A 26,211-nucleotide genomic window follows, 5' to 3' on the forward strand; every position below is an offset into this window, starting at 1 on the left:
AAACTGTCATTCGCAGCAATTGGAAACGCAGCAGGGGGGACCTTTATCAATGTGTTCCATTCATAAACTATAGCCTACACAGTGAAATCTATGGTGATAAAATTACACTCATAACGTGCATGTGTCGTGCCGTCTGGGACCCCCCCCCCCCCCCTCTCTCTCTCTCTCTACGCACGCAGCCGCCACACACTGTTCTTTTGGGCATGCAGTACAGCGCTGCATGAGCGCACTGATATAACTCCCCAGTCCCACACAGTGACAGCACTCCATGTTTACGGCACGCACAGACAGACAGACAGAATATTATGTAGGCTATAATACACTGCAGTGTTTTTATGTGTTTTCTTAAGCAATTGATTAATGTACACGTCCTCATTTCGATCAGGGCTTCAGTCTCCTCATTCGACCACGTCTATCCACAGTAACGGGACATCTTTGCGTTGCGTAAAATATGCCTTCTCCGTCTCCAACTGTGTTCAGCTCCTCACCCGCCACATTTGTTTGCTTAATTTCCTTTATTTACTGCGGATTGCATTCACACCTGCACCGAATCGTAGTCAAGTGCGATTCGAAGCGAAGCGAAACCCACGTTTTTGGGCGGAGTAAAATGCGGTTATTTGCTGCGCATTAGGATTCGAATGAGCCTTCACACCTGCCAAACGAAGCGCACTTTCTGACAATGCGCAGCAGGATTCGTTTTAATCGCAGCAAAGCTCTCTGGTATGAATGTGACCTCTGTCTCTCTCTCTCTGTCTCTCTCTCTCTCTGTCTCTCTCTCTCTGTCTCTCTCTCTGTCTCTCTCTGTCTCTCTCTCTCTCTCTCTCTCTCTCTCTCTCTCTCTCTCTCTCTCTCTCTCTCTCTCTCTCTCTCGCACTCACGCACACAAAGAACACCCATTTATTTATCTCTGCCCTTCACTTGAGTTAGTTTTGAGACAACCACAAAGCTCACATTATATAACTTTCACTTCTTGTCAATCACTTATTCCATTTGAATGGCATATCATATTTTTCAGAGGCATTTCAAAAGCGATTTGTCACACTTAATGTGGCGTTGGTATTGACAATTTAACAAAAAATAATGACAGTATGAACAAGCGGATATTAATGTATACTTTAAATGAAATCAAAACAAAACTATTACTGTTGTTGTTATTATATATTATCATTATTATAAAAAATTACAACATCGATATTATTAAATTATTTTTATTTTAATGACCGATAGATGAGACGTTTCAGTCTGAGGAGATCATTTATGTTCAGAACTTTCTCTCTTTTCCACATTTTATAAACAGACACTCGGCTTTTGTGACTTTGAAACGTGTTTCCAGCATTGTTCATTCTGAAATATATTCAAAGGTTTGCACCACATTTTCACGAATTTTCAAAAAAATTGTAGACCTACAAGCTCTGAGCTTATAGATCTGCTATTTTCTCAATAGCTAAATTATAACATAATGTTTAAAACACCAAAAGGAATCCCGCCCCAAAATGGGTTAATGGCATCTCCCTGTAGCTCTCTCCCTCTCTCTCTTTTCATTTCAAAATGTATTTATACACCTGCATTTGGAGGCAGAAGGTGCGTAGATAGCTTTTGTTTCGGTTTTCCCCTTTACCCTCTGTTGATCAAAATGACAGCGTGTGTTAAATGAAACGACGCCAGGAGGATACCTTATTTTCCAAAGCTGCTCGGGAATCGTTTTTCGTACTCCATATGCATACCGCCGGCTCCCCGCTCTATACTCTTGCTTTTTCTCGTCTCGTGTTTTAATTAATCATGGCTTGTTTTTCAAAGCCAGTGCAGATATTGGTTGCACTGTAAGCTGAAGCCAACGGCGCCTTGACCTTTACGGTATATATCCCTGGCGTGTGGTTGCAGTTTTTCTTATTTTTTCTCTCTTTTAGCCCCCCGTCCCTAGATCTTGATCCGTAACTGGGTCATTGCTTGCATTATTTCAGCCAGAGGGGCTGCTATATGGTTCCCGAGTCATACTTCAGAAGCTTTCTTGGACTAATTAAAGTATGTTTTTCACTCTCCCAGTCCAAATTAAGTGGACTGGGAGGTGAAAGTTCTAAAGTTATACATTCTATAGCCCTTACCCGTTGTGAAATACTTGCCTGGCCTTGTGTATCCGCGGGGGGTACTGCGCCCTGTGGCCGCAGGGGGGTACTGCGCCCTGGGTGCGTTTTCGCATTTTGTATTCACTAATAGATTCATTATTAATTTATAAGTTAAATTGCAAAAAGGGCTTCGTTAAGACCTCCATATTATATCCAATGCCCGTGTGCAGGCAGTGAGGAGCTACGGCAGTCACAGTGACACACAGACAGACGGACATTGTCAGAATTATAGTATGATTATAGTATGATATGTTATTATTATTATTATTATTATTATTATTATTATTATTATTATTTGTTTCCATCCCATGTGTTAAACATATTCCATCTCTCATTGTTAAACGCAGTGTTGTTGTTCTTTTCCTTGTGAGGAAGCTAGTCTTGGGTCAAAATATGTCTATTCTATGCATTGGTTCGTCTCTCATCTTCTCTCCTCTCTTCAACTCCCTCTCCTCCTCTGGTACGCTGCTTTCATACCTACAGTAGCATCTGTTGCCATAGGGCATTTGCACTTTAGTATTACTATACTATACTGTATGTGCGATTGCGTGCACGCACGCACGCACACACACACACACACACACACACACACACACACACACACACACACACACACACACACACACACACACACACACACACACACACACACACGTGTGTCTAATTGCAGTGGGAAAGCAGGTGGTCGTTGCTGATATTGCCGATACTGCAGAGGGAAGTACAATACTGTGTGTGTGTGTGTGTGTGTTAGGCTTTAGACCTGTCTGCTGCTATTGAGTTCACTGCTGTAGCACTTACAGTGTCTGTCATCCTACTATGAATGTGCCACGTACGTCTCTGTGTGTGTGTGTGTGCGTGCGTGCGTGGGTGTGTGTACGGCTTCAGGTATTATTAGGTTCCTAAGTTGCATCGTTCTCGGGCACGTACAGGTCTAGTCCAACTATAAATGCACCACGTATCTGTCTGTCTCTCTCTGTGTGTGTGTGTGTGTGTGTGTGTGTGTGTGTGTGTGTGTGTGTGTGTGTGTGTGTGTGTGTGTGTGTGTGTGTGTGTGTGTGTGTGTGTGTGTGTGTGTGTGTGTGTGTGTGTGTGTGTGTGTGTGTGTGTGTGTGTGTGTGTGTGTGTGTGCGGTTGTAATGCACGTAACTCGAGAACAGTTTGCTCCACCGACTTCAAATTCGACACACGCGTTCCACACCTCCCGCAGGGAGTGCAGTGCCCGGCCTCGAGTCTGTGGCATACACCGTTGTCTAGAAACGCCAGAAAAAGGATCTGGCCAGGCTCTGCCAGTGGGCCTAATGAGGCCAAGTCCTCTCACCTGTGTGCAATTTCCAGCCTCTGCCTCAGCCATTTGATTGCCATGGCGACCCCACAGTACTTGCCAAATGATTACTTAACCAGTCCACTCTTTAGACACAGGCAGGCAGACAGATACAGAGATCTCCACGTGGGACACATGCAGTTAAAATGGGTGGTATGACGACAGGTATTGCATACTAGATCTCCATATACAGTATATGGGCACAAAAGGGACAGACGGATAGTTAACCCATTTTGGGCAGGAACCCCTTTGGGTGTGTTAGCATTATGTTAGTGGCGCGCTACGAGCTTGCAGGTCTGCTATTTTTTTTAAATCGAACAACGACTGACATAGAAACATAGAAACATAACATTTTTTTTAATCTGATCTCAGGTCAGAATGGGTTCAAACGGGTATTATTAGGTTCCCAAGTTGCATCGTTCCCAAGTAGGCCGGTTTCCGACGGGGCACGTACAGGTCTACTTACAATATCAGTATATTACACAGCGTGAACAATTCGTCATGTCATGTTTTTTTTACATCCATGTTTATTTTAGTTGTTTCTCCGTTTCTGTCTTCTTTCCTACCTTTTGGCGTCAAAGCCAAAATGTTCTCTGGCTGAACGTTTTTTATTTTTTTATTTTTTATTTTTTTACACTTTAGGCTCAATAGTGTGTATAAATGTGACCAAATTTGACTGGGAGACTGCCATTGGATTTTTTTGAATTTTAGTTTTTTCATTTCATATCAAAGCAGGGAATCATAGCTTCAAATTGACATATTGGTTGTTCAGTTTGACCCACCAGTTTTGGAGATATGGCTTATAGAGTGATGTCTTGCAGAAAACAGCGAGTTGAGAAAACAGGCTTGAAAGGTTCACTTCTGTGGTCTCTAACATTACAATAGCTACATGTTTAAGCATTTTTTTCATATTTACATGTCACTTTCAGCTTTGACACTTATTTCAGACATGCTCTAGTATGTGAAGAGTCTGCCTGTGCTATTAACTCATTTTGGAGGAAAAAAAAAAACGTTTTTCTCCTCTGGTGAAGAGCTGGAATGTGCGTGATGGCAGACTCTCAGTCAAATCTGGTCACAAATGAGAGAGAGAGAGAGAGAGAGAGAGAGAGAGAGAGAGGGGGAGAGGGGGAGAGAGGGGGAGGGGGAGAGGGAGAGAGACGTTTCCTATATTCTTCATTATGCCGCAGATGTACTTATTTGTCTCCATTTGTAGTTACTTAACCTGTAATGGAAATAGGTTCAAGTATATACTCTGCCAGGCACTCAATACCTTTTCATTAACTGCTAAACCACTATTATTAATGCGCAACATGTAGGTTGTATAGGTTAACACACGGGTAATGTACTGGAATGGTGCATGTAAGTTCAAGTTTCACTCGGCAAAGGATTATTAAATGAACAGACACAAATAGAAGGTAATATTGAATTTGAACACATCCATGACCATTGACTATCATTTTGTACTGTAAGCCTGGTGCTGCTCTGCAACGGGGTAACAGCCTGCAGCCGAGAGTTAAAATGTGTTTTTTTTCACCCTCGCGGGAAGAGCAGGTTTCTTTTGCAGAAGGACGTTTCCTGTGGAAATGGCCCTGAGTGACAGTTGTGTAATAGGAGGAACGTACCGCTGAGTGCTGGCTACTGTTAACTAAAGCTACGGCCTTGTAAGCCCTGCAGGCAGGCTGGCATGTACGTACGCATGCACGCAGGCAGGCAGGCAGGCACGTACGCATGCACGCAGGCAGGCAGGCAGGCACGTACGCATGCAGGCAGGCAGGCAGGCACGTACGTACGCATGCACGCAGGCTGGCACGTACGTACGCATGCACGCAGGCAGGCTGGCACGTACGCACGCAGGCAGGCACACACGCGCACTCACACACACACACACACACACACACCCTCACACACACACACACACACACACACACACACACACACACACACACACACACATACGTAAGTCAGACCTCTGTCTGACTGCCTGCCTATACCTGAACTGTACTGTATGTCCGTTATTGCCTCTTTCTCTCACTTTTATATTTCCAATATTCTTCTCTTCCCGTCATGCACACAAGGCTGTTCAATGTATAAGCAGTTTGAGGCAATTCACTTTAAAGTGCACGATAGACATATGGTGAGACAATCTGAAATGTTATTAAGTAGGGATATCTGCACATTTTCTAGTGTCACCAGAAGGGATACCATATATATATTATTTGTTTTACTGAACTTTGCCACATCTTCAGTACCATGATTCGTGAACCATTTTGGCCGAAGCGTGGTGTTACTGTAAACCTCAAGAAGTGAACATTTTGGCCTATAAGCGTGGTGTTACTGTAAACCTAAGGAAGTGAACATTTTGGCCTATAAGCGTGGTCTACTGTAAACCTCAAGAAGTGAACCATTTTGGCCGAAGCGTGGTGCTACTGTAAAGCTCAAGAAGTGAACATTTTGGCCTATAAGCGTGGTGTTACTGTAAAGCTCAAGAAGTGAACATTTTGGCCTATAAGCGTGGTGCTACTGTAAAGCTCAAGAAGTGAACATTTTGGCCTATAAGCGTGGTGTTACTGTAAACCTAAGGAAGTGAACATTTTGGCCTATAAGCGTGGTCTACTGTAAACCTCAAGAAGTGAACCATTTTGGCCGAAGCGTGGTGTTACTGTAAAGCTCAAGAAGTGAACATTTTGGCCTATACGCGTGGTGCTACTGTAAAGCTCAAGAAGTGAACATTTTGGCCTATACGCGTGGTGCTACTGTAAACCTCAAGAAGTGAACCATTTTGGCCGAAGCGTGGTGTTACTGTAAAGCTCAAGAAGTGAACATTTTGGCCTATAAGCGTGGTGTTACTGTAAAGCTCAAGAAGTGAACATTTTGGCCTATAAGCGTGGTGCTACTGTAAAGCTCTGGAAGTGAACATTTTGGCCTATAAGCGTGGTGCTACTGTAAAGCTCAAGAAGTGAACATTTTGGCCTATACGCGTGGTGCTACTGTAAAGCTCTGGAAGTGAACATTTTGGCCTATAAGCGTGGTGCTACTGTAAAGCTCAAGAAGTGAACATTTTGGCCTATAAGCGTGGTGTTACTGTAAACCTAAGGAAGTGAACATTTTGGCCTATAAGCGTGGTGTTACTGTAAACCTCAAGAAGTGAACCATTTTGGCCTATAAGCGTGGTGTTACTGTAAACCTAAGGAAGTGAACATTTTGGCCTATAAGCGTGGTGCTACTGTAAAGCTCAAGAAGTGAACATTTTGGCCTATACGCGTGGTGCTACTGTAAAGCTCAAGAAGTGAACATTTTGGCCTATACGCGTGGTGCTACTGTAAAGCTCAAGAAGTGCGCGTGGTGTTACTGTAAACCTCAGGGAGTGAACATTTTGCCCTAGGCGTGGTGCTACTGTAAAGCTCAAGAAGTGAACATTTTGCCCTAGGCGTGGTGCTACTGTAAAGCTCAGGGAGTGAACATTTTGCCCTAGGCGTGGTGCTACTGTAAAGCTCAGGGAGTGAACATTTTGCCCTAGGCGTGGTGCTACTGTAAACCTCAGGGAGTGAACATTTTGCCCTAGGCGTGGTGCTACTGTAAAGCTCAGGGAGTGAACATTGTGCCCTAGGCGTGGTGCTACTGTAAAGCTCAGAGGGTGAACATTTTGCCCTAGGCGTGGTGCTACTGTAAAGCTCAGGGAGTGAACATTTTGCCTTAGGCGTGGTGCTACTGTAAAGCTCAGGGAGTGAACATTTTGCCCTAGGCGTGGTGCTACTGTAAAGCTCAGGGAGTGAACATTTTGCCCTAGGCGTGGTGCTACTGTAAAGCTCAGGGAGTGAACATTTTGCCCTAGGCGTGGTGCTACTGTAAAGCTCAGGGAGTGAACATTTTGCCCTAGGCGTGGTGCTACTGTAAAGCTCAGGGAGTGAACATTGTGCCCTAGGCGTGGTGCTACTGTAAAGTATAGATAGATGTATAGATGTAAAGCTACTGTAAAACCACGGTAGGCTTCATCCTCTGGGGAGCTTTAAGGTGCATAGGAAATTCTATGGCAATCGAGTGAGGACAAGAAATCTGCAGAGAAGAGATAAAGTGAAGAGAATATGATTAAAAGTGAGATAGAAAGAGATTTTGCAATAATTATGAAGCGAGAGGACAGAGGGATGAGCATGGCAAACCTTGAATAATGGAACAGGGACACACTTGCACACAATCACACACAAACACATTCATGGAACAGGCTATTATTTTCAAGCCGAACTAGCTACTGTAGCAGGGAGAGCGAGAGAGAGAAATAGATACACAGGTTCAGCAAGCACATCTGTGGCTTATGGAAATCACTCGTGTTCAAAGAAGGCATTCAACTTCTGCTGAAAATGTTGCTTTCACTTGGCGTTAATTCATTTGAGTCATCACTCTAGTCTAGGCTACAGGAGACAACACCCTGGATGACTTTTGCCATTTGTTTGAGAGAGAGTTATAAAGTTAACTTTGCCAGGCTAGTTTCTCTGAAAACGTGACTTTAACTTTTCTTTTTCTCTATACCCATGCCATTACCTCAGATCTCTGGTGCATTTTGTAACAAATGCTCCGGCATTGAATTGTATTTCTTTCATGAGAATCGAATGGCGCACTATGGAAAAAAGGTCCTTTAATTTGTGCCAGTGAACAATTTTCTGAATGTCACCAATTCAGCTCTTAACAACACACAGAAATGTCATGGAAAAGAAAATTCAATTTTTGCCATAAATGCCGAGGGTCAAACAACAACCAAATGACAAAAGAAAGAAAGGAGCGGTGAACAAACAGCTTTAGAGCAACAAGGACAAAGAAAACTTAAGAACAGACTTCAGAGGGACACTCCATTATTATTTCTGAGGAAACACAACATCTGCAAATGGGTGGCTTTGTGAAGAAAGTACAGAGAAATACACCCTGCATAGGAAGAGCGGAGAGCAACAATGCCTCAGTCAGGCTGCCAACATAATAGTGAATGAGCCGTAATCGATTCAGTGCCACTGTGTTAAAAAAAAATATATCTATAGTGATGTGTTGTACAAAGTCTACACACAATAAGCACAATGAGCAAAACAATAATCCTGCTTTATTTTTATTCTTTTCTGACAATGTTAAACCCTGGACTCGTCATACTGTATACAGTACCGTGAAACTGAGAAAACAAATCGATATTTGTATTGTGGAGAAAACGTTCGGCGCCGCATCACAGGGTATGTTGAAGAAACTCACTGACGTTTCCTTTCTGTCTGTCTGTCTGTCTGTCTGTCTTGTCTTGTCTTGTCTTGTCTTGTCTTGTCCGTCCCACAGCCCTGAACTGCTCAGGCCTGAGGTCGTGCGCCGAGTGCCTGGGACAGGCCGAGTGTGGCTGGTGCGGGGACCCCAGCGACACGGGCCGGGGGGTCTGCATGGAGGGCTCCTATCGGGGGCCCATGGCGAGGGCCGCCCCGCCGGGCGCCGCCAGGGCCGGGGGGTCCCGGGACCGGGAAAGGGACGGGCCGAGAGACACGAGGGACATGGTGCTGGAGCCCGGTCTCTGTTCGTCTGAGAGAGGTTACAGCTGGGCCTACATCCAGTGCCCCGGTAAGAGCACACTTAAGCCCTGTGGCCAGCTCAGCTCAGTGGCCTTGTGGTTAGAGTGTCCGCCCTGAGACTGGGAGGTCGGGGGTTCCATCCCCGGCCCGGGTCATTATACCAAAGACTGTCAAAAATGGGACCCAGTGCCTCCCTGCTTGACACTCAGCATCAAGGGTTGGATTGGGGGTAAATCCCTGTGACATACTAGCGTCATGTCCAGGGGGTGTACTTGTACATCAAGCTGCCTCACGCTATACAGAAACAGGAGATAGGCTCCTGTCCCCTATGGGCCTCATGGCTCGGCAAAGGCTACTTATTTACTTACTTACTTACTTGAGCCCTAGTTTTAATAAAAGGCACGCACACATGTACTAAACTTTCAAAATAATATTCCTCCCTAGAACACTGTTTTCAGTTACGTACTGTATATGTTTTGAATTTTTGTTTCAAATTCTGTAGTTTGATTTTAGCAGTTTAACCGTTTTCAATCCCCCGTACTGCACTTTATGTGCACGCTGTTTATATCGGGAAAACCCACAAATGAGCACACACACACGTTGTGTAATTAAAAGTTAAGATTTTGTATATATTTTAGCACACACACACACACACACACACACACACACACACACACACACACACACACACACACACCAATGTACACTAGTCTCTAACACATTCACCGACCTGTGTGTGTTTGTGTGTGTGCGTGCGTGTGTGTGTGTGTCAGCGTGCCAGTGTAACGGCCACAGCAGGTGCGTGAACAGCACCGTGTGTGAGCAGTGTGCGAACCTGACCGCCGGAACACACTGCCAGAGTTGCATGGCGGGATACTACGGCGACCCCACCAACGGAGGAAAGTGCAGCGGTGAGTCTCTCTCTCTCTCTCTCTCTCTCTCTCTCTCTGTGTCTCCATTGTTCACGAGACAATTAGGCACTGTAGCACCTGCACCTGTTAAAGGCCTGAGTTAAAGTGCAGCGGTGAGTCTCTCTCTCTCTCCGTGTCCATTGTTCATGAGACAATGAAGCACTGTAGCACCTGCAGTGTTAAAAACCATTTAGGCCCCAAGATTTGCGCCACATTTTTACGATTTTTCCAAAATCGCAGACCGACAAGCTCGTTGCGCGCCACTCGGTGGCGCGCAACGAGCTTGTCGATCTGCTAATTTTTCAATAGCTAAATTACAACATAATGTTTTAAAACACCAAAAGGGGTTCCCGCACAAAAATGGGTTTTTATGTAACTCAGAGTGTACACATGGAACCAAGAGACGCCCCCCCCCCCCCCCCCGTAAAGCGTCCGATTTCGGTTCCATCCGTGCACTCTCTGAGTCACAAATAGACAAATGTGGATTTAACATACATTTTCCATTGTTTAAGCATTGCGGATAATGTGCACACACTGACACACTGCAGGTACCTCAAACTGCTCTCCTGCTATAGTATAATTATATACATATGGAAATGAATATAAACCACAAATTAAACCTTTTTAAGGAAAACCAAAGAGAGAACTGGGTGTAGACTGTAATATCCACAGCGAAAAAAAAAACCCATTTCCCACACCTGAAAGCTGTCATTTTTTAGAACGTGGGTGCAGTATGTGAAAGTGGCCTGGTGGAGGCAGTGTTTAACCCATTTTGGGCCGGGAACCCCTTTTGGTGTTAGCATTATGCTATGCTTTAGCTATTGATCTACAAGCTCGTATAGCGCGCCGGCGCGCTATACGAGCTTGTACTGTAGGTCTGCTATTTTTTTTAAATCGAAGAACGACTGACATATAGAAACACAGCTTTTTCAGAAAACTGTCAGGATGTAGAAGACATTTTTAGAATCTGATCTCAGGTCAGAACGGGTTAAAAAGGGGGGGGTTATGCTCTGTCAAGGCTCTTCAGGACAAAACGAACGGGGCCACTGGCATGTGGGGGAGACCGTCTATACATTGAATGTGGCGAGTGGAGCGCTGTATATACAGTGTGTGTGTAGCACAGGACAGGGCCTGTGATATGCAGAGGTCCCTTATAGCCCTTCCCCTCGTTTCCTGTTATTTCCAGTGAATAGAACAATAGCTATAGCGTTTTCCCACAGGAAACACCGCGTGAGAGAGATTTGTATGTGCGTGCGTATAGGACGTATAGCCAGCCAGCCAGCCACGCATGCGCACACACATGCACACACGCACACACGCACGCACATGCACACACGCACACACGCACGCACACACACAGACACATACACATACACACATGCACACACACACACACAAACACACAGACACAGACAGACAGCAGACACTGGACGCGCGCGTGTCAAAACAAGGTGACACACGGGGGGGTGGGGGGGGAAATCACAACGTGCGTGAGCAGACTGCCACATGCACGCTTGCTGACACACTAACAAACGAGCGCGCATATACTGACGCATAATGACACAGTCAAATACACAAAGTATGCTCACACACACACACACACACACACCCACACGGAGGGGGGATGAAGAGGGAGGTTGAGTGAGTGAGTGAGTGTGTGCCGGGGAGTAGAGAGAGAGCAGCAGCGGGGAGGAGGAGGACCGGTGGCCATCGCTCTCCTCCGTGGGGTGACAGATGTGCGTTTTGGTCCTGGCGCTGTGGCGTGACATTAAATCGCTCTTAATCATTTTCTTATTTCCTGAGTTGACTGGCGGGCGGTGCCTCGGCGTGCATGCCCGACCACGGACCTGATAGATGTATACACACACCTCTGCATTACCCCCCCCCCCCCCCCCCCCCCCCCCCACTATTTTTCTTTATTTTCTTTTCTTTCTTTCTTTCTTTCTTTCTTTCTTTCTTTCTTTCTTTCTTTCTTTCTTTCTTTTCTTTCTTTAACCCGTTCTGGTCGGGAACCCCTTTTGGGTGTTTTAACTACCGCATTCATGTTATGCTTTAGCTATTGAAAAAATAGCAGATCTACAAGCTCATATCGCGCCACCGAGTGGCGCGATATGAGCTTGTAGGTCTGCTATTTTTGAAAAATTGTAAAAGAAAAGTGGCGCAAATCTTTGAATGTATAATCTTTCAGAAGACTTATTTTTTTACGTCAGGTCAAAATAGGTTAATATCTTTTTATGTCAAGTCAAAATAGGTTAATATCTTTGTTTCTCTCTCTCTCTCTCTCTCTCTCTCTCTCACCCAGACCTTTCTTCCTCAGTGTTTTGTCTCCACTCATGCTCCACAGCTGCTCTCAATGTATCAGTGATTATGGAGTGGAGGAGTGAGCGACGTACGGAGCCGCTCCCATTCCGCCACACCTCCTCCACTCCACCACGCCGGCTCCTTCTATTGGCCTGGCGGGCTGGCCACATAGAACTCGTACTCATCCATCCATATATGACCATCTATCCTTCTCCTCGCCGTTCCCATTTACCCATAAATCCTTCATCCGCTCCTCCCCCCCCCCCCTCTCTCTCCGTGACGTGTGGGAGCGTTTAGCCTTCGTAACACTAGAAAGACAGACTATAGCTACCTTTCTCTCCACTGGGGAGAGGAGGAGGAGGAGGGGAGGAGGGGAGCGCGAGAGAAGAAAGAGCATGGGAGAGAGGTAGAGAGAGAGGGGCAGAAGGGGCAGACGGAGAAAGAAGGAGAGGTATAACCAATGATTCGAGGGCCGTGCGAAGGTTAATAAGGGAAGGAAAGGGACAGTTGTCCTTGGACAGAGAGATGATGGAGAGATTGAGAAAGAGAGGGAGAGGTGGAGGAGGAGAGAAATGGACACAGAGGACGGAAAGAGGGGAGACTGTCCCTATACAGTATGTCCCCGTGTCAGATGATTAGCCGTCCTTGTCAAGGTGTGTGTGTGTGTGTGTGTGTGTGTGTGTGTGTGTGTGTGTGTGTGTGTGTGTGTGTGTGTGTGTGTGTGTGTGTGTGTGTGTGTGTGTGTGTGTGTGTGTGTGTGTGTGTGTGTGTGTGTGTGTGTGTGTGTGTGTGTGTGTGTGTGTGTGTGTGTGCACTGTGCATGCTACAGTATAACAAACACTATATCAATGGTTACTAACAGAAGTATAACAAAAGAGAATCACAATTTTGTAACCCATTTTTCACCCCTGTGGCAGTTATCTAATGTGATCCTGGGCTCTATACACACCCTCCGCCAACCTAGTCCCCATATATGGGGGACAAGGGGAGAGCAACGGACAACATGCCTGAGTGTCCAAGTTGCTCCTTTACACCTGACAGGGGGGAGTTTCCCTGGTTCGGACGTAGCCCGTGGAAGGAACACGTTATTCCAACCAGTTCCTTTCCCCTCCATCAGGCGCCCCGGCTGGCCAGGGGGAGGCAGTTTAGAGACCAGGATTACTGCATGTTTTTTGTGAGGGTACCTACCCTTAACTGAGCATTGATGAACACAGAGTTTAACACATTCACTCGTTGGACTTGCGGTAATCATAGGATTTACAGTATGAAAACCAGAGAATCGGGGCACACATGTATAGTTATACCAAAACCCCACCATACTGTATGTTTCATATTAATCCAGGTGACAGACGGGTCCCACAATGCAAGACACAGTTTCACACTGTGCTGATTTAGTTTTTTAAAGATGAATCCTCAACCCATTCTGAACGGAACCCATTTTGGTGTTGGCATCATGTTATGCTTTAGCTATTGAAAAATAGCAGATCTACAAGCTCATCTACGAGCTTGTAGGTCTGCTATTTTTGAAAAATCGAAGAACGACTGACATTTTTTGAATCTGATCTCAGGTCAGAATGGGTTAATCAGACCAGTGTGTGTCCAGTGGAAACCTCGTGTGAATCTGATCTCAGGTCAGAATGGGTTAAGACAACCTGATGACGGTATGATACACTCGAAACGTTGTTATTCCCATCAAACGTCTTTGTTTTACATTTGAAGACGGTGAGCAGGAGTTTTTCCTCTTAGTAAGAATGGCACATTATGTATGGCCTGGGCCGTGGCTCAGCGGTCCAGGCACCTTGGCTGGTAACCCAGTCTGGCGGTGTGGCCGCGGGTTCCACTCCCGGCCCCCGACGGCCTTTACTGCATGTCTTCCCCCCATCTCTCTCCCCATTTCCTGTCAGCCTACTGTCTGTCCCTCCATAAAATATATAAAATAAAGGCGAAAGCCACAAAAGAACATAAAAAAAAAAATTATGGCAAAGAAAAGTCGCTAAAGTCTCACTTCAACAGTTTCCGTGCTTTGAATGGATTACTCCAGGTTAATGTCGCTGCCATATCGGACATACGCGAGTTTTGTTTTATGTGTTTAATCCGCCGTAATGTAAACAAAAAAAAGAAAATTCTTCTTCGCCGCGGAGAAAGAGAGTAGGTGCATCTGTTGTGAATCGTAAACCGGAAATCGTCACATGCTGTGGGCTGCTAGAGCTTCTGGGAAATTGAGGCCAATGTAAACAAATGGGGTGCAACGCCTCATTGAGACCAGTCTTGTGTGCGTCTTCTGGGTGCACCAAGATGGTGGATGGTACACTCGGATCATAACAAACCAGGGGAGCTTTTTTTGCTGGATTTTCGCGGATTAAAAGCCCAAATAATTCAGCGTATGCTCTAAAGGTAATACAACAATCTCGGCAGTGAAGGGGGGTTGATTAAAAGTCTGATAAATCGTTTTCCGCAGTCAAACTGTTAAAGGAGAATTCCATACTAAAAGGCTTTCTTACCTTTCTTTGTAGTTGTTACGTCCCCACCAAAGAGGTCCAGGTGTTATTTTGTGCAAAAGCTCCTTATTGGCTATTTCCCCTACCATAAGCCCTAAATGAATTGCATTGAATTGAATGGGAATTGAATGGGGCTATGGGGTGTTATGCTAATTAGCTTATTTCCATCGCTCAAATAGTTAGTTTTTTTCGTATATATCCTCTCTTCATAATGTAAATAATATCCCAAGCGGCACACTTTACTACTTATTTCGATGGAAATAAGTGAATTAGCACCCCATATCCCCATTCAATTGCCATTCAATGCAATTCATTGAGGACTTGAGGGAAATAGCCAATAAGGAGCTTTTGCACAAAATAACACCTGGACCTCTTTGGTGGAGGACGTGACGACTACAAAGAAAGGTAAGAAAGCCTTCTAGCATGGAATTCTCTTTTAAGCCTCACTTCCAGTCACGTCCGGCTGATTTAAGAACAGGAAAGATTAAAGGAGAAATGCGCTGTACTTCTTGGTTCAAATGAGTTAATCCTGTTAGAGCCTATAAAACAGTCTTTGATAAGAGGTATGTAGTGAAGCGCACCTGGTAACCAACTCGAATACTTGGAGAGAATTTAAATGGAAAGTAATATCTAGATTTTTCAGGACGCCTCAAATAGTGGCCAAAATTGGTCCAAGTCACTCGAATAGATGCTGGAGGGGCTGCGGAGCACATATTGGGAATCATACTCATATATTTTGGACATGCCCCAAATTGAGACTATTCTGGAGAGAGGTTTCTGAAGCACTAGCAGAAGTTTTCGGTCAAAACATCCCAGAGGATCCCATAGTAACTTCAGTGATGCTTGCGGAACTCGACTTCGTCTCGTTCCTGACCGCATCACTGTCGTGGCAATAATCCCGTTGAACAACACCCTCTCGTGTAATATTGCTTAATTGTACTTTAGTCCAATTTTGAGGTAATTTGTACTTTACTTCCAATTTCCAGTACTTCCACTACATCTCAGAGGAAAATATTGTACCTTTGGTTTCTAGTTTTTAACCTTTTTTAACTTTTTAACTAGTTTCTTTTTCTGTTCTGTAAAACAACTTTGAGTACCTTGAAAAGCGCTATTTAAATTGCATATGTATTATTACATTTACTCCACTACATTTATTTGAAAACACAACACAGTACACAATACAGTAACCACTTTAGCCCAATATACATTTTAGCCATTTTAACCCATTTTGGGCGGGAACCCCTTTTGGTGTTATAGCATTATGTTATGCTTTAGCTATTGAAAAATAGCAGATCTACAAGCTCATAGCGCGCCACCGAGTGGCGCGCTACGAGCTTGTAGGTCTGCTATTTTTTAAAAATGCGGCACAAATCTTTTTTATTTCGACGTCAGGCCTAAATGGGTTAATCATCCATATTACAAAATACCTACAACATAAGTAATTGCGACGTACTTCCGATGAGAAAACATTTTGATGTCTTGCATCCCGATTAACATCTCCCCAGCTAAATGGATTGAACAGTGAAAATACCACTGACTCTTGGCCTCGTATTGGATAAACGTGTCCTAGTAAATGAAAAGAGGCAGGTTTCTCATCACCGTCAATGTACTGTGGTCTCAGAGAGAATAGGAAAAAGAACAACCTCTCTACGTTGTGTTATTACTTCTGTTGCACGGTATCACTCAGCAGAATGGCATTCTGCACCAGAGAGCGCCGTGATCCAAAAGCTTTATTGCTTTTATAAATGTTGCATGATCTACTTTACTATAGCGCCCTATGTCTCTCTCTCTCTCTTTCTCTTATTCTCTCCTTCATATCCGCTCTGTATCTCTCTTATTGTTTTTTCCCTGAATAATGAAGTGTGTGTGTGTGTGTGTGTGTGTGTGTGTGTGTGTGTGTGTGTGTGTGTGTGTGTGTGTGTGTGTGTGTGTGTGTGTGTGTGTGTGTGTGTGTGTGTGTGTGTGTGTGTGTGTGTGTGTGTGTGTGTGTGTGTGTGTGTGTGTGTGTGTGTGTGTGTGTGTGGGCTTGCTACACCTGCTACAGGTGTGCAAATGCTACTGTACTGTAGGTGTGTGTGTGTGTGTGCGTGTGTGCGCGTACTGTCGCATCGATTCAAGTGCAACGATCCAATTTAATTGATGTAAAGCTAAAATTCTGATGGTCACTTTAGGTTCATTGTAAAGGTGAATCCTACATGGTCACTAGGTTCATTGTAAAGGTGAATCCTACATGGTCACTAGGTTCATTGTAAATGTGAATCCTACATGGTCACTTTAGGTTCATTGTAAAGGTGAATCCTACATGGTCACTAGGTTCATTGTAAATGTGAATCCTACATGGTCACTTTAGGTTCATTGTAAATGTGAATCCTACATGGTCACTTTAGGTTCATTGTAAATGTGAATCCTACATGGTCACTAGGTTCATTGTAAATGTGAATCCTACATGGTCACTTTAGGTTCATTGTAAATGTGAATCCTACATGGTCACTAGGTTCATTGTAAATGTGAATCCTACATGGTCACTTTAGGTTCATTGTAAATGTGAATCCTACATGGTCACTTTAGGTTCATTGTAAAGGTGAATCCTACATGGTCACTTTAGGTTCATTGTAAAGGTGAATCCTACATGGTCACTTTAGGTTTATTGTAAAGGTGAATCCTACATGGTCACTTTAGGTTCATTGTAAAGGTGAATCCTACATGGTCACTAGGTTCATTGTAAATGTGAATCCTACATGGTCACTTTAGGTTTATTGTAAATGTGAATCCTACATGGTCACTAGGTTCATTGTAAAGGTGAATCCTACATGGTCACTTTAGGTTCATTGTAAAGGTGAATCCTACATGGTCACTAGGTTCATTGTAAATGTGAATCCTACATGGTCACTTTAGGTTTATTGTAAATGTGAATCCTACATGGTCACTAGGTTCATTGTAAATGTGAATCCTACATGGTCACTTTAGGTTCATTGTAAATGTGAATCCTACATGGTCACTTTAGGTTCATTGTAAATGTGAATCCTACATGGTCACTAGGTTCATTGTAAATGTGAATCATACATGGTCACTAGGTTCATTGTAAATGTGAATCATACATGGTCACTTTAGGTTCATTGTAAATGTGAATCCTACATGGTCACTTTAGGTTCATTGTAAATGTGAATCCTACATGGTCACTTTAGGTTCATTGTAAAGGTGAATCCTACATGGTCACTAGGTTCATTGTAAATGTGAATCCTACATGGTCACTAGGTTCATTGTAAATGTGAATCCTACATGGTCACTTTAGGTTCATTGTAAATGTGAATCCTACATGGTCACTTTAGGTTCATTGTAAAGGTGAATCCTACATGGTCACTTTAGGTTCATTGTAAAGGTGAATCCTACATGGTCACTAGGTTCATTGTAAATGTGAATCCTACATGGTCACTTTAGGTTCATTGTAAAGGTGAATCCTACATGGTCACTAGGTTCATTGTAAATGTGAATCCTACATGGTCACTTTAGGTTCATTGTAAAGGTGAATCCTACATGGTCACTTTAGGTTCATTGTAAATGTGAATCCTACATGGTCACTTTAGGTTCATTGTAAAGGTGAATCCTACATGGTCACTTTAGGTTCATTGTAAAGGTGAATCCTACATGGTCACTTTAGGTTCATTGTAAAGGTGAATCCTACATGGTCACTAGGTTCATTGTAAATGTGAATCCTACATGGTCACTTTAGGTTCATTGTAAAGGTGAATCCTACATGGTCACTTTAGGTTCATTGTAAAGGTGAATCCTACATGGTCACTTTAGGTTCATTGTAAAGGTGAATCCTACATGGTCACTTTAGGTTCATTGTAAATGTGAATCCTACATGGTCACTTTAGGTTCATTGTAAAGGTGAATCATACATGGTCACTTTAGGTTCATTGTAAATGTGAATCCTACATGGTCACTAGGTTCATTGTAAATGTGAATCCTACATGGTCACTTTAGGTTCATTGTAAAGGTGAATCCTACATGGTCACTAGGTTCATTGTAAATGTGAATCCTACATGGTCACTTTAGGTTCATTGTAAAGGTGAATCCTACATGGTCACTTTAGGTTCATTGTAAATGTGAATCCTACATGGTCACTAGGTTCATTGTAAATGTGAATCCTACATGGTCACTTTAGGTTCATTGTAAAGGTGAATCCTACATGGTCACTAGGTTCATTGTAAATGTGAATCCTACATGGTCACTAGGTTCATTGTAAATGTGAATCCTACATGGTCACTTTAGGTTCATTGTAAAGGTGAATCCTACATGGTCACTTTAGGTTCATTGTAAAGGTGAATCCTACATGGTCACTAGGTTCATTGTAAAGGTGAATCCTACATGGTCACTTTAGGTTCATTGTAAAGGTGAATCCTACATGGTTACTTTAGGTTCATTGTAAAGGTGAATCCTACATGGTCACTTTAGGTTCATTGTAAATGTGAATCCTACATGGTCACTTTAGGTTAATTGTAAATGTGAATCCTACATGGTCACTTTAGGTTCATTGTAAAGGTGAATCCTACATGGTCACTAGGTTCATTGTAAATGTGAATCCTACATGGTCACTAGGTTCATTGTAAATGTGAATCCTACATGGTCACTTTAGGTTCATTGTAAATGTGAATCCTACATGGTCACTAGGTTCATTGTAAATGTGAATCATACATGGTCACTAGGTTCATTGTAAATGTGAATCATACATGGTCACTTTAGGTTCATTGTAAATGTGAATCCTACATGGTCACTAGGTTCATTGTAAATGTGAATCCTACATGGTCACTTTAGGTTCATTGTAAATGTGAATCCTACATGGTCACTTTAGGTTCATTGTAAAGGTGAATCCTACATGGTCACTTTAGGTTCATTGTAAAGGTGAATCCTACATGGTCACTTTAGGTTCATTGTAAATGTGAATCCTACATGGTCACTAGGTTCATTGTAAATGTGAATCCTACATGGTCACTTTAGGTTCATTGTAAATGTGAATCCTACATGGTCACTAGGTTCATTGTAAATGTGAATCCTACATGGTCACTTTAGGTTCATTGTAAAGGTGAATCCTACATGGTCACTAGGTTCATTGTAAATGTGAATCCTACATGGTCACTTTAGGTTCATTGTAAATGTGAATCCTACATGGTCACTTTAGGTTCATTGTAAATGTGAATCCTACATGGTCACTAGGTTCATTGTAAATGTGAATCCTACATGGTCACTTTAGGTTCATTGTAAATGTGAATCCTACATGGTCACTAGGTTCATTGTAAATGTGAATCCTACATGGTCACTTTAGGTTCATTGTAAATGTGAATCCTACATGGTCACTTTAGGTTCATTGTAAAGGTGAATCCTACATGGTCACTTTAGGTTCATTGTAAAGGTGAATCCTACATGGTCACTTTAGGTTTATTGTAAAGGTGAATCCTACATGGTCACTTTAGGTTCATTGTAAAGGTGAATCCTACATGGTCACTAGGTTCATTGTAAATGTGAATCCTACATGGTCACTTTAGGTTTATTGTAAATGTGAATCCTACATGGTCACTAGGTTCATTGTAAAGGTGAATCCTACATGGTCACTTTAGGTTCATTGTAAAGGTGAATCCTACATGGTCACTAGGTTCATTGTAAATGTGAATCCTACATGGTCACTTTAGGTTTATTGTAAATGTGAATCCTACATGGTCACTAGGTTCATTGTAAATGTGAATCCTACATGGTCACTTTAGGTTCATTGTAAATGTGAATCCTACATGGTCACTTTAGGTTCATTGTAAATGTGAATCCTACATGGTCACTAGGTTCATTGTAAATGTGAATCATACATGGTCACTAGGTTCATTGTAAATGTGAATCATACATGGTCACTTTAGGTTCATTGTAAATGTGAATCATACATGGTCACTTTAGGTTCATTGTAAATGTGAATCCTACATGGTCACTTTAGGTTCATTGTAAAGGTGAATCCTACATGGTCACTAGGTTCATTGTAAATGTGAATCCTACATGGTCACTAGGTTCATTGTAAATGTGAATCCTACATGGTCACTTTAGGTTCATTGTAAATGTGAATCCTACATGGTCACTTTAGGTTCATTGTAAAGGTGAATCCTACATGGTCACTTTAGGTTCATTGTAAAGGTGAATCCTACATGGTCACTAGGTTCATTGTAAATGTGAATCCTACATGGTCACTTTAGGTTCATTGTAAAGGTGAATCCTACATGGTCACTAGGTTCATTGTAAATGTGAATCCTACATGGTCACTTTAGGTTCATTGTAAAGGTGAATCCTACATGGTCACTTTAGGTTCATTGTAAATGTGAATCCTACATGGTCACTTTAGGTTCATTGTAAAGGTGAATCCTACATGGTCACTTTAGGTTCATTGTAAAGGTGAATCCTACATGGTCACTTTAGGTTCATTGTAAAGGTGAATCCTACATGGTCACTTTAGGTTCATTGTAAAGGTGAATCCTACATGGTCACTTTAGGTTCATTGTAAAGGTGAATCCTACATGGTCACTTTAGGTTCATTGTAAATGTGAATCCTACATGGTCACTTTAGGTTCATTGTAAAGGTGAATCATACATGGTCACTTTAGGTTCATTGTAAATGTGAATCCTACATGGTCACTAGGTTCATTGTAAATGTGAATCCTACATGGTCACTTTAGGTTCATTGTAAAGGTGAATCCTACATGGTCACTAGGTTCATTGTAAATGTGAATCCTACATGGTCACTTTAGGTTCATTGTAAAGGTGAATCCTACATGGTCACTTTAGGTTCATTGTAAATGTGAATCCTACATGGTCACTAGGTTCATTGTAAATGTGAATCCTACATGGTCACTTTAGGTTCATTGTAAAGGTGAATCCTACATGGTCACTAGGTTCATTGTAAATGTGAATCCTACATGGTCACTAGGTTCATTGTAAATGTGAATCCTACATGGTCACTTTAGGTTCATTGTAAAGGTGAATCCTACATGGTCACTTTAGGTTCATTGTAAAGGTGAATCCTACATGGTCACTAGTTTCATTGTAAAGGTGAATCCTACATGGTCACTTTAGGTTCATTGTAAAGGTGAATCCTACATGGTTACTTTAGGTTCATTGTAAAGGTGAATCCTACATGGTCACTTTAGGTTCATTGTAAATGTGAATCCTACATGGTCACTTTAGGTTAATTGTAAATGTGAATCCTACATGGTCACTTTAGGTTCATTGTAAAGGTGAATCCTACATGGTCACTAGGTTCATTGTAAATGTGAATCCTACATGGTCACTAGGTTCATTGTAAATGTGAATCCTACATGGTCACTTTAGGTTCATTGTAAATGTGAATCCTACATGGTCACTAGGTTCATTGTAAATGTGAATCATACATGGTCACTAGGTTCATTGTAAATGTGAATCATACATGGTCACTTTAGGTTCATTGTAAATGTGAATCCTACATGGTCACTAGGTTCATTGTAAATGTGAATCCTACATGGTCACTTTAGGTTCATTGTAAATGTGAATCCTACATGGTCACTTTAGGTTCATTGTAAAGGTGAATCCTACATGGTCACTTTAGGTTCATTGTAAAGGTGAATCCTACATGGTCACTTTAGGTTCATTGTAAATGTGAATCCTACATGGTCACTAGGTTCATTGTAAATGTGAATCCTACATGGTCACTTTAGGTTCATTGTAAATGTGAATCCTACATGGTCACTAGGTTCATTGTAAATGTGAATCCTACATGGTCACTTTAGGTTCATTGTAAATGTGAATCCTACATGGTCACTTTAGGTTCATTGTAAATGTGAATCCTACATGGTCACTTTAGGTTCATTGTAAATGTGAATCCTACATGGTCACTTTAGGTTAATTGTAAATGTGAATCCTACATGGTCACTTTAGGTTCATTGTAAATGTGAATCCTACATGGTCACTAGGTTCATTGTAAATGTGAATCCTACATGGTCACTTTAGGTTTATTGTAAAGGTGAATCCTACATGGTCACTTTAGGTTCATTGTAAAGGTGAATCCTACATGGTCACTTTAGGTTCATTGTAAATGTGAATCCTACATGGTCACTAGGTTCATTGTAAATGTGAATCCTACATGGTCACTTTAGGTTCATTGTAAATGTGAATCCTACATGGTCACTAGGTTCATTGTAAATGTGAATCCTACATGGTCACTAGGTTCATTGTAAAGGTGAATCCTACATGGTCACTAGGTTCATTCTAAATGTGAATCCTACATGGTCACTTTAGGTTCATTGTAAATGTGAATCCTACATGGTCACTTTAGGTTAATTGTAAATGTGAATCCTACATGGTCACTTTAGGTTCATTGTAAATGTGAATCCTACATGGTCACTAGGTTCATTGTAAAGGTGAATCCTACATGGTCACTAGGTTCATTGTAAATGTGAATCCTACATGGTCACTTTAGGTTCATTGTAAAGGTGAATCCTACATGGTCACTAGGTTCATTGTAAATGTGAATCCTACATGGTCACTTTAGGTTCATTGTAAAGGTGAATCCTACATGGTCACGGCTTGTCAATGTCGAAAGTTACGTAGTGCACACGGTCCTTTCCTTCGCCGACTGATTTCTCGACCATATAGTTTTGCAACCTTGTACAGTTGCACCAAGCAATGATGAAGGAAATAATCGTTTTGATTTTGAGATCAGATTCTAAAAATGTCTTATGTCAGTCGCTCTTCGATAAAAAAAAAAATAGCAGACCTACAAGCTCGTAGCGCGCCACTCGGTGGCGCACTATGAGCTTGTAGATCTTCTATTTTTCAATAGCTAAAGCACAACGTAATGCTAACACCAAAAGGGGTTCCCGCACAAAATGGGTTAATTGACATGGTGGAGGGTGATGCGTAGGGACACGGTGCCGATTGTGAGAGAATTAGGCAAGAGATATCTATAGGTGCGACAGTTGGCGTGCTGATATTAGGACGTGTTAATGCCACTGTCACTCACCTAATGGTGAGAGGCTCGGCTGTTTTAAGAATGGTAGTTTGATTACATTGATCTGAATAATGTACAGGAGGCTATGCAATTTGACCAGGGTCGTGCTGTCATTTCACATTTCCAAGCAGACCAAAACCTGCAAACAAGGATTTATAACCATAGAGTATTAAAAGGATATAGACTGAACCGCTATTGTTCGCTCAATATTAAAGCCCAGCTGCACGGGGTTTCCTCGTCATAACTCCAGGGGTCCGCCTGCACTCCCCGCTCTTACCACTAGGGCCGAGCGCCTCAGCGTTGGAGAGCCTCACTGGGGGGGGGGGCTTGGTTATAACGAGTCTGTGTGGCCTCAGGTTGTCATAACAACTTTGCAATATTATGTTTATCCCATTTTGAGCGGGAACCCCTTTTGGTGGTTACATGCATTATGCTATAATTTAGCTATTGAAAAATAGCAGATCTACAAGCTCTGCACTCGTAGGTCTGCTATTTTTGAAAAATCGTTAAAATGTGACTCAAATCTTTCCGAAAATTGTCATGATTCAGAAAACTTTTTTTTTTGACGTCAGGCCTGAATGGGTTATATACGGTCTATGTAATACGTGTAGGTTTTTTTTTTTTAACCTGACGCTGCCAGATCCAAGAAGCTTGCTACAAAAATTTGTTTCACAGCTTATTGGGATCTGGGATCGCGGAAGCAAATTCGATGACGGGGCTGTTCCTTTTTTTTCAAGATACTTGGTAGATGATTGGATGGGACCGTCTGTCTATCACCGTGTGGGCGTGCAAACACAACCAATCATATTGACGTGTCTATATAGCTTCACATCCGGTTTCGCACATATCCCGCCCTTAGCTCACGCTGATTGGTTCGGTACGGAACGGATTGGTGTTAGCTGAACTCCCTGAGAGATCCCAGATGAAGGCTGTGTTGGGGAACATGGTTACCCAATACCGCCCCCATCTGGCAGCGTCAGGTTAGTTTTTTTTAGAGGGGCCATCTAATTTTCCGTAAATGACTTGCCCAATTTCTCCAAACGCCTCTTGCTTTTTTATTCTCGCTTTCCTATAATCACTCTGTTGGTTTAAAGTTACTTTTAATTGACTTCTGATTGGCCAAGACAACTTTAACTCTAAATAAACGAATCGTGCACTCAGGCACATACTATAGCACAGACGTAAGTACGTGTGCACACAGGTTTGCAGTCTCACAACAAATATATCTACATGCATATAATTGTGCACGCACGCACGCACGCACGCACGCACGCACGCACGCTCCACATGTGTTACTTCCTCTGAAGATATCGTAAAATGCTAGGGTGGATATTGCCATGAGAACCGTCAGACTGATCTTGTACTTTTAACCTTGGTGGAGAAATGGAGGGCGGAGCGATCTTGTCATCAAAAGGCCTGTACTTTCACTCTCTTAGAGACACATTTATTTTTTTGTCAAATACATTTTTATTATAAGAACCGGTTATAAATGATGATGCAATTGTATCTCTTGTGAAGAAAACACTTCTGAAGAGCAGGGATTTCAGTAGACACTCAGACATTGTGGTGACAGACAAGACAGACAGACAAGACAGACAGACAGACAGACAGACAGACAGACAGACAGACAGACAGACAGACAGACAGACAGACTTTTTTCTTATTTTGCGTAAACATTTATCAATGTGTTCACTCTCGTTAAATGAACACTGTAGCCCGGTATTAGTAGTGTAAATGCTGTAGATGGATGTTAGATAGATTGATAGACAGACAGTTAGCGTGATAGAGGTATAATTAGAAAGAGAAGAAAGAGGAGCAAATTGGAAAGTGCTTCTCCCATTCGGTTGTGTGAGGAGATTACATTATGTTTGATTAAATACAATTAATACAGGGGGAGGGGGGGGGATTGCAGCAGTGTAGAGGGGAAATAATTGAAATGGTAGTCATTTCAAACATTAAATTGCTACATGGGAGTACTTACAACAACCTTTCGACAACAATGTCTGCCATGTAATCCGACTTGGGCCTTTGTCCACGTATATTTCTAATCAGTTTATCCTTTAGTCCAAGTGGCCGTCTGTGCCAAATGGCATGAAGTTCCATTGAGGCGTTCACCATAAGGTATATTGGATTCACAATGTCTAGGTGCTGCCAGACTTCTTTTTCCGGGGTTTTTAAGACAGCTGGTGGATGGAAAAGAATCTCCACTTCCGCGGACGACTTGCGCCACGGCCAGATAACCCCGGAAAAACGCTCTCCTCCGCCGTCAGCCGTCCGCGGAGATGGAGCTCATAATTTCCATCCACCGGCTGTCTAAAAAACCCGGAAAAAGAAGCTGCATGCGCCACAGCGTCTTCTGTCCGCGGCTGTCGGCCGCTTTAGGTGTGGAAACGCTGTATTGGATTCACAATGTTGGGACGCACGGTACACGCACCGTTCACATACAGTACAGACGGACGGACGGAGAACACCCCGAAAACATAAAGCCTTTGGCCGAGGCATAACAATAAACC

General features: G+C 42.7%; 1 protein-coding gene across 1 annotated transcript in view; it reads left to right on the forward strand.

Moving 5' to 3' along the window:
• atrnl1a (attractin-like 1a) overlaps window positions 1-26,211 on the forward strand; it is a 452,296-nt gene that overhangs the window by 207,113 nt on the left and 218,972 nt on the right. Inside the window, exons 19-20 of the mRNA XM_083775478.1 lie at window positions 8,749-9,021; window positions 9,746-9,883. Of these exons, the coding sequence (XP_083631604.1) occupies window positions 8,749-9,021; window positions 9,746-9,883 (411 nt within the window). The remainder of the gene's footprint in view (window positions 1-8,748; window positions 9,022-9,745; window positions 9,884-26,211) is intronic.

Source organism: Protomyctophum parallelum (genome assembly GCF_964188405.1).
Source record: "Protomyctophum parallelum genome assembly, chromosome: 10".
Classification (NCBI taxonomy): Eukaryota; Metazoa; Chordata; class Actinopteri; order Myctophiformes; family Myctophidae; genus Protomyctophum; species Protomyctophum parallelum.